This window comes from Arachis stenosperma, chromosome 9 (assembly GCF_014773155.1).
Source record: "Arachis stenosperma cultivar V10309 chromosome 9, arast.V10309.gnm1.PFL2, whole genome shotgun sequence".
Lineage (NCBI taxonomy): Eukaryota > Viridiplantae > Streptophyta > Magnoliopsida > Fabales > Fabaceae > Arachis > Arachis stenosperma.
This window is the reverse complement of record NC_080385.1, coordinates 146,630,261-146,646,232: the sequence shown is the minus strand read 5'-3', so window position 1 is coordinate 146,646,232 and position 15,972 is coordinate 146,630,261. Positions and strand designations below refer to the sequence as shown.

General features: G+C 34.4%; 1 protein-coding gene across 6 annotated transcripts; it reads left to right on the top strand.

Annotated features, from left to right (window-relative positions):
• The first annotated feature begins 675 nt into the window (after positions 1–675).
• LOC130947773 (ubiquitin C-terminal hydrolase 13-like) lies at positions 676–15,001 on the top strand. Of its 6 annotated transcripts, none has more exons than XM_057876480.1 (32): positions 676–931; positions 1,252–1,327; positions 2,151–2,292; positions 2,409–2,566; positions 3,099–3,364; positions 3,441–3,659; positions 3,788–3,896; positions 3,981–4,096; positions 4,519–4,617; positions 5,343–5,452; positions 5,882–5,956; positions 6,673–6,751; positions 6,923–7,069; positions 7,156–7,236; positions 7,337–7,456; positions 8,195–8,317; positions 8,558–8,635; positions 8,773–8,861; positions 8,988–9,096; positions 9,191–9,259; positions 10,411–10,521; positions 10,645–10,700; positions 10,938–11,115; positions 11,254–11,355; positions 11,443–11,514; positions 11,683–11,751; positions 12,337–12,402; positions 12,704–12,787; positions 12,945–13,061; positions 13,267–13,341; positions 13,474–13,560; positions 14,491–15,001. In XM_057876480.1, exons 1-32 carry the CDS (start codon positions 911–913, stop codon positions 14,545–14,547), a joined length of 3,360 nt encoding a protein of 1,119 aa, XP_057732463.1. In that variant the 5' UTR covers positions 676–910; the 3' UTR covers positions 14,548–15,001. The 6 variants fall into 6 exon arrangements, with proteins under 6 accessions (XP_057732463.1, XP_057732464.1, XP_057732466.1 ...); XM_057876481.1 differs by having other exon boundaries at positions 1,249–1,327; positions 2,160–2,292; XM_057876483.1 differs by having other exon boundaries at positions 1,249–1,327; positions 11,686–11,751; positions 14,506–15,001.
• The last annotated feature ends 971 nt before the right edge of the window (positions 15,002–15,972 follow it).

Sequence of the window (15,972 nt, the reverse complement as noted above, 5' to 3'; positions counted from 1 at the left end):
CAAAAATAAAACCCAAAAAATTTTACAAAACTCTCCCATCAAATACCAACTTAAAATTACGGCACAATAAACCAAAAAATCAGCCCTAAACTAAAACCTATGAAGTTATAGATACGTATCAAACATTATTACAAAATACGAGTTTAGTTATTTTTTTTTTGTCAATTAAGTAAGAGTTGGTGAAATTAAAATTAAAAAGTCATATTAAAAATAAAAAATATATACACATTCCTATTTCTTTAATTAAAAAGTCATATTAATAGTTGAGAAGATTTTTGAACTCAAGTAGAGAAATTAGTTAGTCAAGTTTTCTCTGGTTTAGAGATGAAAAACTTTGATCTCTTAATCAAGCATGATCCAAAATCTCAACCTAATGCAGTCCAATTTATTTCAATAGACTTATTTATTGTGCCTTTTTTTTTCCCTTGTTATTTTCTCTCTTAAAAAAAACCCTATAATAAAAATACGTAATTCAAAAGTAAAATATTAATACGAAATTCAGTGATATTTGATGTATCAATAATGTTGTTATGTTTTTCTAAAATAATAAATCTGTTCTTATCTTCATTATTTATTTATTCTTTTTAAAAGGTAATATTTATTTGTTTTATTAATTTCCAATAATATCCTTCCTGGTACTTACTTACTAGACCAGACACGCACATACATCAGCACAAAGCCCAGCATACAGACGGAAAGAAAGAAAGAAGGCATCCCTTCACTCTTTTAAGCACTGCGCTGCGCAATCACTCGCCTCTTTTACTTTCACTTTCACTTTCACTAACTCTCCTTCTTCTTCTTCTTCTTCTTCTTCTTCTTCTTCGTAACTTCTTCTCCGTCGTTCGCGCCTTCTTCGCTCACTGCTTCATCCATCACTTTCTTTCTGCAATTGCAGCCGCCACCACCACCAATGCCTCCTCCACCTTTAGAGGTACGTTTTCACTCTCGCGCTCTCTTTTTTCTGCTTTTCTTTTCTTTTATTTGTTTATTTTTAAAATTCTTATACTTTTGTTTTTCGATTAGCTTCAATTCGGGGCAATTCACAACCGACACGACTTCGCTTCTCTGATTCTGAATTGACCTAATTTTTTCTTTTTATTGGTTTTATTTCTGCGTGCTTGCTGCTTTGCTTGGTTTATTTGTGTTCGTGATTGCTGCTAGGGTTTTTGGTAGTGAGGGAGAGTAGATCGGTTTGTGGTTGTTTGTTTGTGTTCTGAATTATGATTCTTCTTCTTCTTCTTGTTGCAGCAGCAGGAGCAGCAGCAGGAGGACGAAGAGATGGAGGTTCCTAACTCTGATAATCCTGAAGGCCCTCTTCCCATGGAAGGTACAAAATAAATAAAGCTTAAATTGACATGCATTTGGTTTTTGGTGAATGATGGTGATGTTGCTAATGATCACGGTGGATGAGTCTGTTTGTAGAATTATTCGTTTATCTAATTCTTAATACCGTACGGTATCTATATTTGCATATAATATCTAATGTGTGCTTGTTGCTTCCTTATTGTACCCCGGTGAGAGGTTCGTGTCAGTACGATATGGTTTAGTTTGCTGTGGGTAGCTCTTTTAGTTTTGCATGTATTTTCGTTTACTGTGGGTAGCTCTTTTAGTTTTGCTTGTATTTTCGGTTTTTGAATTGTAAGAAAGGTCACTTCAATGTTGTCTCTGTCTTAGTATTAGGTTTGTGTGTGTGTTGTTTTTATTTTGTGGTGGTTTTTTGGGGAGAAAAGGGGGGGGGGGGGGGGGAATCATGCATATTGTCGTGAAGTGCAAACGTTGCTTTGATTAAGGAACTGCGGGAAGTGGGCATTATAGCTTTTTGAGTTTCCCCTGCAATGTATGTCAAGCTGTTTTGATTTGCAAAGTGCTAGTTTGGTTAACGATTCTTTCCTCCACATTGTGCGTGGACTTGTTTGACTGGATAAGCATTTCATTCTGCATGGGCCTGCATTATGGAAGTGGATTATTGTAATATCAAAGCTAATATTATTTCCTCCACCTTGTGTGTGCTGTGTGGAGCTGCTGACCCTCAAGTGCTTGTTAAACATAAATCAATTATTTTATATTTTTCAGTGATTTGAGTAAAAGAGTGACTGTTCTACTTACATTTGTTGGTTTTCTTCCTTTATCCTTTTCCTATTTGGTTCTAGTACAAGCAGAAAACGTTAGTACGGTTGATGCACCTATAGTGGATGATCCACAATCTGGGAGGTTCACATGGACAATTGATAATTTTTCGAGGCTTATGAGGAAAGTATATTCTGACTCTTTCCAAGTTGGAGGCTACAGATGGTATGTGGATTTTTTCTCATATACTTTAATTGCTAACACTGACATATATAGGTGCTAAATTTTGTTGTTTGAGATGGCGGTCCTAACTCCTAATTCACCTTATTTACAATGAGCAGGCGGATACTTGTCTTTCCGAAGGGGAACAATGTTGATCATTTGTCTATGTATCTGGATGTTGTAGATTCAGTGTTGTTGCCTTATGGATGGAGTAGATATGCGCAGTTCAGCTTGACTGTTGTTAATCAACTTCATAATAAATTCTCAATTAGAAAAGGTAGTTTCTCTCAATAGGTGTTCACAATGAAGATATTATATTACCATATGTAATAAGTATAGGATGAGTTATGTTTCTGTTTGATGTCACAAGTCCTAGTGAGCATGTTTCCTTCTTGCACTGTGGTGGACTTAATTTTAATTATCTTATTTCTTTTGAAACAGTGATTTCTGTAAGCTTTTGATCAAAATAGCTGTACAATTTTGCTTTTGGTTGGCTTTCTATAACATTCTTGTTCAAATTATAGCAGTGGTCTGGATTTTGATCAGACATCTATTGATTTTTGTTTTGATTCAACACATGAAATTATATAAGTTTGAATAAATATTGGATATGACTGATATTCCACAGTGCCTGTGACTAATTAGTGCAGTTTATGCATTTGTACTCAGCTAGATTCTTTAGGAGTTTACCTGTCGATGATAATTATGCTTGCTCTTACTTGATTATTTTCCTCTCCTATTTTTTTATCTGGGTTTATTTATTTGCATTTGGGGAATAAAATATTTCTTTGATTGCTTTCCAATTGCAGAAACATCACACCAGTTCAATGCACGTGAGAGTGATTGGGGGTTCACCAATTTCATGCCGCTTTCTGAATTGCTCGATCCTAGTAGAGGCTATGTTGTGAACGACACATGTGTAGTTGAGGCTGATGTTGCTGTACGTAAGGTTGTTGATTACTGGTCTCACGACTCAAAAAAGGAAACTGGTTATGTTGGATTGAAAAACCAAGGAGCTACTTGTTACATGAATTCTCTCCTTCAGACATTGTATCACATTCCATATTTTAGAAAGGTTAGCTGGTATACACATAGAAAACTATTTTTCCTTCTCAAAGGAAGCAGCTCATGTGCATAATATTTTGTTACAGGCTGTGTACCATATGCCTACAACTGAGAATGATATGCCATCAGGGAGCATTCCCCTAGCATTACAGAGTTTATTCTACAAACTGCAGTACAGTGATAGTAGTGTAGCAACAAAAGAGTTAACTAAGTCATTTGGATGGGATACGTATGATGCATTCATGCAGCATGATGTCCAAGAACTTAATAGGGTTCTTTGTGAAAAGCTAGAAGACAAAATGAAGGTACAATTTTTCTTTTTTAATGGTAACTGCTTTTAGTTATGTTGTTTTGACAATGTTTTAGCTACACTCGTCATGTAGCTTTTTATATGCCTAGGAAATTATTATATTGAAGTTTCCTCTTGTTTTAGGGAACTGTTGTGGAAGGCACTATACAGCAGTTGTTTGAAGGCCACCATATGAATTATATTGAATGCATCAATGTGGACTACAAATCCACAAGAAAAGAATCATTTTATGGTACGTGCTTTAGAATGCTGTTGTATATTACATCATTCCATCTATTCTATGACTTTATATAGAATTTTGGCTATTTGATTGTAGATCTTCAGCTTGATGTCAAAGGGTGTCGGGATGTGTATGACTCCTTTGACAAGTATGTCGAAGTGGAACGGCTTGAGGGTGATAACAAGTATCATGCGGAGAAGTATGGCTTACAGGTAAAACGATTTGATACCAAGTTGTATCTTTTTGTTAGCCGTATATGGCTACACTGGTTATGCACTTAGTGCTGGTGCAATCAGCTGTAGCTATATCCATGCATTTATTTTTCTTTTTCTCTTTCCCTTTGTTCTGGTAATAGGGAGGAATTTTATAAAGGAGAAAACAATATACTATAGATGATAAGAAATCCTCAGGCATGAAGGTGTATCCATGCATTCTTGTGGGTTCTTGTTGTGCGAGACAGCCTTGCTTTTTATGATGGTAAAGCTGTGTACATATGACCCTCTATAAATGACACAATATTTCTAGTCTTATTCCCTAGATGTGTTTCTTTTACTTTCCCCTCTTGTTTTCAATATTATATTAAATGTATTCCATATATGTCACTTTTTGGCATTTCTCAATATTATTCTTTCAGGAGGCAAGGAAGGGTGTGTTGTTCATTGATTTTCCACCTGTTCTTCAACTTCAATTAAAACGATTTGAATACGATTTTATGCGAGACACTATGGTAAAGGTTAGTATTAACTCTAAAATCAAGGATATATTCCTTCCTTTGTAATATAGTTGTATGTTTCAGTTTAGTTGTCAGTGTCATATTAAACCAAGGTAAGCAAAATTAGCATTTACTTGTTAACTTTTTTGTGTCTTAGTTCCTATTAGTTTTCTGTCTCTCTTATCTTGAATTCTTGATCCAAATTTGGTTAATTATGCCCTCAAGATCTATTGATGAAACCGTAAAAGAATGTCTATATTTTAATTGTTTGATTGTCATTGGAAGAAACTGAGAGTGAGGGAGACAGAAAATTTTGGCTTGATTATTATGATCAAGAATAGAGTACATCTGAGTTTATAGGATCAGCAGATCCAATGTAAAACTAGTTGGGTGATTTGTTACATGTTTGTAAAATGTTATGCAAGACAGCTGTCACTTACGGTGTAATTTTTACATCCTACCTTGTGTAACCCTACTCTAGCAGATGGTTGAAATGGTTTATAGAGAGTATAGAACACTAGGTCTAGTTTTATCTGTGTAGCTGACTCGATCTATGCAGACATCTTGTTGGTCGCTGCTATATCTTAGTTTTTCCTTTTGGTTCTTGAGATGATAAGTTGTGGATTTTGCTCTCTCTCTCTCTCTCTCTCTCTCTCTCTCTCTCTCTCTGTGCGTGTGTCTGTGTCTGTGCGTGTGTGAAGTTCTCCATTTTTCATCTTTTTGACATCTTTATGGGCCATTAACAGATCAACGACCGTTATGAGTTCCCCTTGCAACTAGATCTTGATAGGGAGGATGGAAAGTATTTGTCTCCTGAAGCTGATAGAAGAGTTCGCAACCTTTATACACTTCACAGGTATTTGAAATGTTTTTTCTTTTGTTGATAAAATAAAGGTATTCGATACTTTGTGACCATTGATCTTAATTATAGGAAATTCTATTCAATGAAATCTTCCAAGTTGAAACGAGTTTGTGAAAGATAAATCTATTTCTTGTGGACTGTTATTGATTTTTTTATGTTATAGTGTGGTGCAATATTTCTTAAAAAAAAAAAAGGTCCGATTTGGCTGGACAGCAGTAACGGGGTTGACTGCTTGAACTCCTTTAATGTTTTATGTTTTGCTTCATTGTTTCATTTTATAATGTATTTATGTACACCACCTTATTGACCAAAATCTGTGTGTTTTATTTTCCTCTTCATCTTAAACTACTTTTAATTTGATATGGTTTGGTATCTAATTAACCGGTTGCTTATGATATTGTGTGTGCCATTATTTGTTTTCAGTGTTTTGGTTCACAGTGGTGGGGTTCATGGCGGACACTACTATGCTTACATTAGGCCAACTCTATCAGATCAGTGGTATGCACTTAATTCTTTCAGTATTTTTATATCAACTGTTACATGCTTAAGTCTGTTTCTTTGTTTTGTACTATATTTTCCATGAAAACTGGTTTGGTTTCTGATTGCCAACCAATTTTCCCCGTCAAACGAGAAAATATATTGGGTTCTGTATAGATGTTCCACAGTGCTAGTGGATTCTGAACAGTTGACATAGCTAGTCAATGCATTGATCCAGGCACAATAATTTTTTTCCCAACATTCCCCTTAAACTTCTGTTATAGGAAAAACATTTAATGCAGTGGAAGAAATGATTACAGATTTACAGCAGAGGCACTTCGCTAAGAAAGCAAAAGTTAACAACCGAGTCCTTTGTGAAAGAGGGATTGGTAGTTTGATGGATTTGCCTTTCTTTTTTCCTCCACTCTTAAAAATGTAGTTAAGCATATATAATGCGCAGCCTAGTGCAAAGCATCCCACATTATGTAGGGTCCAAGAAAAACCGCATCTATGGCGTTGTTTGCCTCATATAGCTGACTCATCAAGGAGAATAAGGCTTATTTGTTGCAATTTATTTACTTTTTTGATATGTAATTTTGGTCTTATCTCTAACTTTGATTGAGGAGTGATGCCTACATGATTGATGTTTCATTACTTTTAATTGTTTTCAACTGTATCTGTATTGTTCATGTCATCTTTTTGTGCTCTATTTTAAACTAGCATGACTCTTCTTTCAGGTTTAAATTTGATGATGAGCGTGTTACGAAAGAGGAGGCTAAAAGGGCATTGGAAGAACAATATGGTGGGGAAGAAGAAGTAATATTCCATTATCTTGTTTTGGCACTTCTTTCATCCATAGTTTGATATCAACTTTTGTCTGAAATGAATGTTCTTTTTCTTTTTAGTTTGAGTAGACTTTTTTCCCCCCGCAATGTTTTATTTCTCAGTTACAATATCTTTCTATTTCTTAATTTTTGTTGTTTGCAGTTACCTCATACCAACCCTGGCTTCAACAACTCCCCCTTTAAATTTACGAAGTATTCAAATGCATATATGCTTGTTTACATACGCGAGAGTGACAAAGATAAGATCATATGCAATGTGGATGAGAAGGACATTGCTGAACACCTTAGAGTAAGATGTTTGTTTCGCTGGTGTAATTTGATTTTGCTGTTTGTATTTTGATGTAGCAATGCCTTATTTTCAACTTTACACTTTAGGTGAGGTTAAAGAAAGAACAAGAAGAAAAAGAGCTGAAGAGGAAGGAGAAGGCAGAGGCTCATTTGTATACCATTGTAAAGGTTGCCACTTCCTACTCCAATATTCTTTTATAAGATGCTTTCTAGGTTGGGTGAGTCATAAAGAGATTGTTTAGTGATAAGTTATTGATGCTGGCCACAGGTTGCACGTGATGCTGATCTGTTTGAACAGATTGGAGAAGATATATTCTTTGATCTTGTGGATCATGATAAAGTGAGAAGTTTCCGTATTCAAAAACAAATTCCCTTCAGCGTTTTTAAGGTATGGATTACTGTTTTATCATTTGATCTGCATAGTGCTCTAATATGTTTGGCAATTTATACTTCTATATATTTCATTTGAGAATCTAGCAAAATTTACCATCCATTATGGATTATTTTCACTTGGTATTTGATATCATCTTTCAGTCATGTGGATCAATCTTGCAACAACACATGGTGCTGTTGTAAGTTATGGATATTGGACTTAGATTTGTAATGCCTGAATGACATTTGCTTCTTTTTTCTGTTGGGATTGCGGCAGGAAGAAGTTTATTTGTCATGGATTTTTTCCTTTCCTCATATATTTCACTTTAGGTGTCTGATACCCGGATCTGGGTTTTCGAGGATTGTACTGGGATCTACTCCCATATGTGGATTTACCAGACAAAACTGGTTGAATGAATTTGTCTCGAAAGATCTTTCTCTTATCAGGTTTTCTGAATGAATATCCTCTAAATTAGGGGTTTTGTTGTTTTTTTTTTGGGTGGAGTGGTTTAGTGAGTCAGTTAATTAGAATTTTAAGATAATAAAAGCTGCTTAAGCTGATTAGAAATTCTCATTTTAAATGTTGTACCGTCTTTGCTAATAAAATGCATGCTTTTTCAATTCATAGTGATTGTCATCGTCCACTTAGGTGATCCTTGACAAGTTGGACTGTCATTTAATTTGTATGATATCTGAGAAAATAAAAGTTATTTATATTTTCTCCGTGTCTTTCTGACAATGAAGCTTTTCTCAGGAGGAAGTTGCCAAAGAGTTGGGTGTACCTGTCCAGTACCAACGGTTTTGGTTGTGGGCAAAACGCCAAAACCACACATATAGGCCAAATAGACCTGTGACACCTCAAGAAGAAGCCCAATCAGTGAGTACTTCACCCATTTTTAATTGCTTTGTGCCACTGGCCATAAATTGCATGCTGGTAGCCATGATCTGTATATTAAGTATGATAACTATCTGTTATTGTGAGATTTAGAGTGGAAATTAAAGTTTCTTTTCTATCCAAAAGAGAAAAAACAAGATGTTTAAATTTTTTAATATATGTTATGATGATATTGCTGATTGTGCTATTTGCAAATTGTTTTGTTTTACTTATCACTTCCAGGTTGGACAGTTAAGGGAAGTGTCCAATAAGGCAAATAGTGCAGAGCTGAAGTTATTTTTGGAAGTGGAAACAGGACAGGTACTATTTTCCTTTATATTTTCAACCTTGTTCCTGGTAATACAGTTCCATAAAAAAATTGCACGTGATTATGTTCTTTTTCCTACTAGCTTCTAAAGGACATGGATTTTTTGTTCATGATTTGCATATTCAATTAGGATTTCCGACCTATCGCTCTTCCTGAGAAGTCAACAGAAGATTTGCTGCTATTCTTCAAACTTTATGACCCATCAAATGAGGAATTTCGGTACTTGACTGTCTTATTATTTAGAGTGCAAATACATCTAAATATATAAATGGCACTTGATCTTCCTATTATTTTTTAGGTGAAAATACATTTAATTCACAAATGGCAGATCTTTTGTTTTCTCAGGTATATAGGGAGGTTTTATGTGTCGGCTAGTGGAAGGCCTATGGATATATTGACTAGACTAAATGAAATGGCAGGATTTTCTCGTGATGAGGAAATTGAACTTTTTGAGGTTAGTCAATATGCATTTGACATATCATCATTTACCATGATTGTAACATGAAGCGGAGAGGAAAAGAGTACTTACCCTTCACATGCACATTCAGGAAATAAAATTTGAACCTCAAGTCATGTGTGAGCTTGTTGACAAGAAATCTACATTTCGTGCTAATCAGGTATCATTTATAAATGATTTAACTCCTTTTTTTTTTTGTCTTTTTCTCTTCCCCCCAATGCTTTCTATGATCATTTGTTATTTATTTATTGTTATTGGTTGGGTTTTCAGTAATATCCACACTATATTTGTTGACTAGATCAAATCAAAATCAGATTCCTAGTTCTTTTTATGAATCTTTTATGTAAATAGAATTAATTATAAATCTTTTCCTTTTTTGGTTTAGCTTAATTTTAGGGATTTTATGATTAGAAATCTTTTCTTTATTTTTGGCTAGTATTTTCCCTTCTTTCCTATTTCCTAGTTATTTCTATTTCTATAATTCCTCTATAAAGAGGATGATTCCCTGTACATTTGATAGAATAATATATTCAAACACTTTAACTTGGTATCAGAGCAGGATCTCTGCACTGTGCCTTTGATTTATAGCTATGGCTGACAGTTGCTCAGTCATTAATCCTAAACAAAAGGAGAACACCACTCCTACTCCATCAGATTTAAAATCTGAGCAATGGGTACTAGTTAGTGGTGATAGTGTCAAGGAGATGTACTCTGATATTGGGAGTAAATCCCAAATTTATGAACTTACTCTAAAAGCTAGAGAAATTCAAAAAGGGAGTGACAATGTCACCAAATATTTCCACACATTGAAGCGGGTGTGGCAGGATCTTGACCACTTCAATAACTATAAGTGGAATTCAGCCACTGATGCCAAACACCACCAACAAACAGTGGAAGAAGGGAGGATATTCCAGTTTCTTGCAGGCCTCAATGTGGAGCTAGATGAAGTTTGTAGCAGAATTATTGGAAGAGCAATCCTACCCTCAATTGGAGAAGTATTTGCTGAGGTTAGAAGAGAGGAAACTCAGAGTTGTGATGATGGGGAAAGGCAAGACTGAACAGACTACTTTGGAGTCTAATGCACTCTTAGTGGCACCTGCTGCACTTAAAAGTTCATCAAATCAGAAGCACCCCTCCAATCTTTGGTGTGACCACTGCAATAAACCAAAAAAGGAAAAGATTTATAATTAATTCTATTCACATAACAGATTCATGAAAGGAATTAGGAATCTGATTTTGATTTGATCTAGTCAACAATATTCTATTTTATTGACACACAATTGTGACTTCTACCTTTTTGTCCTTGGCCAGCTTGAGGATGGTGATATTATTTGCTACCAGAAGACCCCCAAAGTTGGAAGTGCTGAGCAATTTCGTTATCCAGATGTTCCTTCATTCTTGGAATATGTGCATAACCGTCAGGTATGACATTCCTATAGTTTTGTATCTTTGTGACTAGCTGTGTGTAATGATCTCGTTAAGGACATCATAGGCATAGTTTGCTAACAAGTCCTTTTGTATTTATTTTATTCCTTCGTTTTACAGGTTGTACGCTTCCGGTCTTTGGAGAGACCAAAAGAGGATGAGTTCAGTCTTGAATTGTAAGTTTCTGCTATTCCTACAATCATGGAATCTTTTCTGTTCCTTCTTTTTTGTTTTTTTCTTCTTGTTATCATAACTAAATTGTAGATAAATGCATCTACCTAAAGATCCCGTCATTGTGAAAGCATTAGATAACCACCTTAGTTCCATTATAACTATTTCCAAGTAAAGATTTTGATATCTCCACCCGCAAGTATCTTTATGTGGCAAGTGATATGTGCTTGATGGTCATTTAGGTCAAAGCTGCATACATATGACGATGTTGTTACAAGAGTTGCTCAACATCTTGGTTTGGATGATCCTTCTAAAATCAGACTGACGTCTCATAACTGCTACTCTCAGCAACCTAAACCACAGCCAATCAAGTATCGGGGAGTAGAAAATTTGTCTGACATGCTGGTTCACTACAATCAGGTATTAGTCACAATTTTACATCTTCCTCAGTAGATTATGTAGGACTATATAATTTTTGCAACTTTTAAGGGTTTCAAAAGTTGCTATCTGTTTTGTTTTCTGATATCATAAATTAATTTGTTACATTTATATTTCTAGACTTCCGATATTTTATATTATGAAGTGTTGGATATCCCTCTGCCAGAATTGCAAGGTCTAAAAACACTCAAAATTGCTTTCCATCATGCTACCAAGGATGAAGTGAGTGCTAGTCATTTCATTAACTGTTTCACTATGTAAATTTGTTAAGCTGAATATTCTTCTTCTAAGAGAGTTATCCTTCCTCAGGTGTTAATTCATACTATTAGATTACCAAAGCAATGTGACGTGGAAGATGTAATTAATGATCTTAAATCAAAGGTAAAGTATGAATTTATAAGTGATGCATAATCCAAGTCATACTGATTTTCCAGGCTACAAGAAATCATTGGCATGCCTTATTGCGTGCATAATTCAACAATCTGTTTTAATGCTTTTTTTTTAATATATATATATATATTTCTTCTATAATAATTGTGTATTTTGAAGCAGGTGGATTTATCTCATCCTAATGCAGAACTTAGACTGCTTGAAGTTTTCTATCACAAGATATATAAGGTGCTGAAGAGCGTAGTTTGTGTTTTCCTTATTCAAATCCTAGCATTGTTACAAATTTCCTTCAGTTGGTATTTTTGTCACATGGCAAAAAGCAGATTGATTAGACTCAATCTAATGCATTGAGGCGATGTTGCCTTTATTGAAGTCACGCCACTAGAGTCCCCCAACCACCCAAATAATTATATAGCTACATTATTAACTGAAATTAGTTCTTTTAAGCAATTTACATGATAAAGTATTAAAGTTATACTGATAGAAAGAGAGATGATAGCTTTACAACCCAATTGTCAAGTTATGACAATGTTCAAGAAAGTCTTTGTGAGGTAGCCACCTAAAACTGACTTGTTCTCTCCATCTATGATGATCTGAAAGTAAGATGTCATTTGCTGATCTCTCCTTTTTTCAATGATAATGATGCTTCATTATACATATATAACAATGTCCTTGTGGCAGTTATGTCTCTTGTGATGTATATAGTATAGGCATTTATGTTTCTAATGCGTCGCTGCTGCTCGTCTTATTTATTTTTGGATTTTTATTCCCATTGCTATCTTGCTAAAGATGTTTTAACTTCACCTTTCACAGATTTTCTCTCCCAGTGAAAAGATTGAGAATATTAATGACCAATATTGGACACTAAGAGCAGAGGAGGTAAAGATTACTGCATTGTGATGAGTTTATAATTACCAATCAAATATAAGATCTTCACTTGATAGAGAGACTGCTTTATTTTTTATACTACTGATGAGGTCCAGTGACCTGTTAAACCAGTTTTTAATGATCTGAAATGCAACTTTCATTTGATATTTTGAATAATACTAGTTGACTGTTCATCCTACAAAGACTAAAGAACTAAATTTATGGTGATATGATTTTATAATTTTCTCACTACCTTTTTCCTCTTTGTTTTAGTTTATTGTCCCAAAAGTAATTTTGTTGTATACTTTTGAAGATTCCTGAAGAAGAGAAAAATCTTGGCCCTAATGATCGGTTGATCCATGTTTATCATTTCATGAAAGATACGACACAAAATCAGGTAGTGAGATGAAGTCTATTGTATACTTTTTGTATTTTAGTGCTTTGATCCAAGTATATTTCACCTTTCAAAGAAATCAAGTCATATTACTATCTAAAACTTTACTTTCCTTCTGATTTGTGTTTCTATTTTTTCTGGCGGCTTGGGAATTTAACAGCAAGTTCAGAATTTTGGAGACCCTTTTTTCTTGGTTGTACATGAGGGTGAGACTTTAGCTGATGTCAAATTGCGGATACAGAAAAAGTTGCAAGTTCCAGATGAAGAGTTTTCCAAGGTTAATAAGCCCAATTAATTCAGTTTATACTGTTTCTTGGCATTTTCAAGCTTGGCTAGTAAATTTGCTATGTGGCATTGAGCTGTATTAGTCATTACTTGTTATTTGGGTGTCTGGAAAATTAGTTGTTCTTTGAATTCCACTCCTGCTTCAGCTACTGTTTGGATGAGAGTACAGTTATAATGTAAATTGTGTTATTTTCCAGTGGAAGTTTGCATTTCTGTCACTCGGTCGTCCTGAATACCTACAAGATTCAGATGTTGTTTCCTCTCGGTTTCAGGTCTGTTGGTGTTCTCTTTCTCATGTTACTTTTACTTTTGGGTTGTGTAAAGTCTCAGTTTGTTCTGGATTCCACTGTGGCATATTGTTCAATTTCTAACTCCAAGTTACCGCACACTGTTTGAATGTTTAGAGAAGGGATATCTATGGCGCTTGGGAGCAATATCTTGGACTGGAACACACGGACAATGCTCCAAAAAAGTCCTATGCTGTCAACCAGGTAAATGGTATTTTCAGCTAACAACTCATTCTTTTCTTTGGTGATGCTCTCTGGCATTGTAAGTGGCATATGTAACCTGTCTTAAGCCTGATATGGATGGTATTGATGATCGAGAGTTAACGATGGATTAAAGTATAGCGTCACTTTTGTGCTTTTATATCAGGTACTAAACAGAAACTAAGACAACATAGATATGACGATAGATTTCCTTGCAACGAGAAAAAAAGCTAATCAGAATTTTGAAATGTGATAAATCACCTCCCTTGTTTGAAGCTATTTTTGTCAATTACTCCTGTTAAAATCTTTCTACCTAGATGGTCTCTTAGGATTGATTTTCTTATTTAATTTTCTTTTATTTCATTATTTTTACCTCATTTGATTAGGATTAGGGTTTTAGTATTATTATAAACAGGGATGATGTTTTGCTTATTTTATCACACTACATTAAATCATAAGAATATATTTCACGTTACATATAGTTTGTTCTCTCTTTCCTCTTACTTTAATGCCATAATCTCAAAATGGTATTTGAATGTTACCATCCTTTGTGACCTGTCCTATAATTTTCTCTGCTACGTTCCTAAACACATTAGAACTCGGTTATAATAATTTTTACTAACATGTTATAAGATTTTCAGATATTCAAATTGCGCAATTTTTTTTCGCCCTTCGCCCTTTTGTATGGTTTTCTCAATGCAAGCATCTTCATTCACAACCGTTTTCAGTGTCTTTATCTGCCCTACCTTTTCCTTTCATCAGTCGGGATGCCCCTGACCATTGTCCTGGAAACTTGATTGTTCCAGTATATTAGATTAGAGAACGTATTTACTGAAATCAAATTCTTTGAATTAATGATCTGAGATCATGCATAGAGTATGCATCACTGGATATAATTCTATTTGAAGGTCTCTTGACATTTCCAATGATTAGTTCTCAATTTTGCAGAATCGGCACGCATTCGAGAAGCCGGTAAAAATCTACAACTGAGGATATGTATCATCTGAGCCAGTCAATATAATAATACATTCAGCCAATGGCATTCTGCAGCTTTCAGGGGGTGGCAAAAGAAGTGTGTAGAGGATAGAGATGCTGTCTATGAATCTTATGTTGGAAATCATTACATTATTATAGCTTAGGAGATAGGTGTATAGCCTTAAACAGTTGCTTACTGGTTATTGAAACTCATTCCCTTAGGCTCTCATCTGTTGGTGATTCCTTTGTATTTTAGTACATAAGATTTTGGGTTTGGTTTTGTATAGAAGTTATAGGGATTACTCAAATGTCTTCCATGTCTGCTTCTATTCTGGCTCTCTTTTGTTTGCTTTCGTTGGAGAGCTAGAAGATCAGGATTTTGTATATGCTTTTGCAGGGTCTACCATGTAATTTTATTTCATGGCTGGTTTTAATTTTAAATAGAAGCATATTATTGATTTCACTTTAATTGGAACATTAGTATGCTCCCAGTTGGGTTCTCATATTTAAATTGCTGTTCTAATATTTTTCTGTTCAATCGCCAAGATCAGAGGACATATGTTTAAACCGATTCACAGCGTGTTTACCTTTTGATAGCTAAGAAACGGTACGACGCTGGGTATATTGCTAAAAGCTATAATATGGGCTGCTCTCGAAGATTTTAAGGATCTTAGATCTTTGATGTGATTTTAACGAGTTTGCTTCATTCAGACGGGTTTTAATACTGTGCACCTCATTAGCAATGGTGCGTGGTTCATCGTTATAGAAGAGCAGTTCCTGTTGAGCCTACAAGGGTTTGGTTTTCAAAGTCATGGTCAATCAAAAGGTTGTATTAGGATTTTTTTTAAATAAATAAAAAAATATATATTTAACTATTATTTTACGTATTATTTCTCACTCATATTTGTAGCCGGTAAATGAATTTGAAAGCATATTTTCTATCTTAACTTCGCAGTCACTGGGCCGGTGGCCCCAATTTTTACCGAAAAAAAAACTTCGCAGTCACTGTTTCATCCAGTGAATTTGAGGCAGAGTAAACACATTAGCTATTATACACAGTTTCTATTATTTTTAACAGGTTACTAGTATTTATGTTTTAAAGTTAATGGAGTCAGAGAGTAAATAAATAATTAACTTAAAATTAACATTCATAAAATTATTGTTTTAGTTTAAGTTTTGAAAAATCAAATTTCTACAAACTTATAAATTTAAAACAGAATGATTAAAATATAAAGACACCAGCTAAATTTATGCAATTATGTAATTCGAAAAATAATTAAAATATTATATCAATTAAAATGTTATTTAATTTGTGAAATAAAGTGCATAATAAATATTTTGATGATGGTATTTATTATCTCAAGTTCTGAAAATCCAATTTTGAGTTCCTAGGCCACCATCTTGGAAAATTATATTTTATATAAATTTTGTTATTAAAAG

Excerpts from the sequence above, each read along its gene's own strand:
- LOC130947773 (XM_057876478.1), top strand. The coding sequence starts at position 911 with ATGCCTCCTCCACCTTTAGAG. Across the intron at positions 8,636-8,772 it reads TGGAAGTGGAAACAGGACAG|GATTTCCGACCTATCGCTCT; the intron begins GTACTATTTTCC and ends ATATTCAATTAG. Across the intron at positions 13,561-14,490 it reads AGTCCTATGCTGTCAACCAG|TTCTCAATTTTGCAGAATCG; the intron begins GTAAATGGTATT and ends TCCAATGATTAG.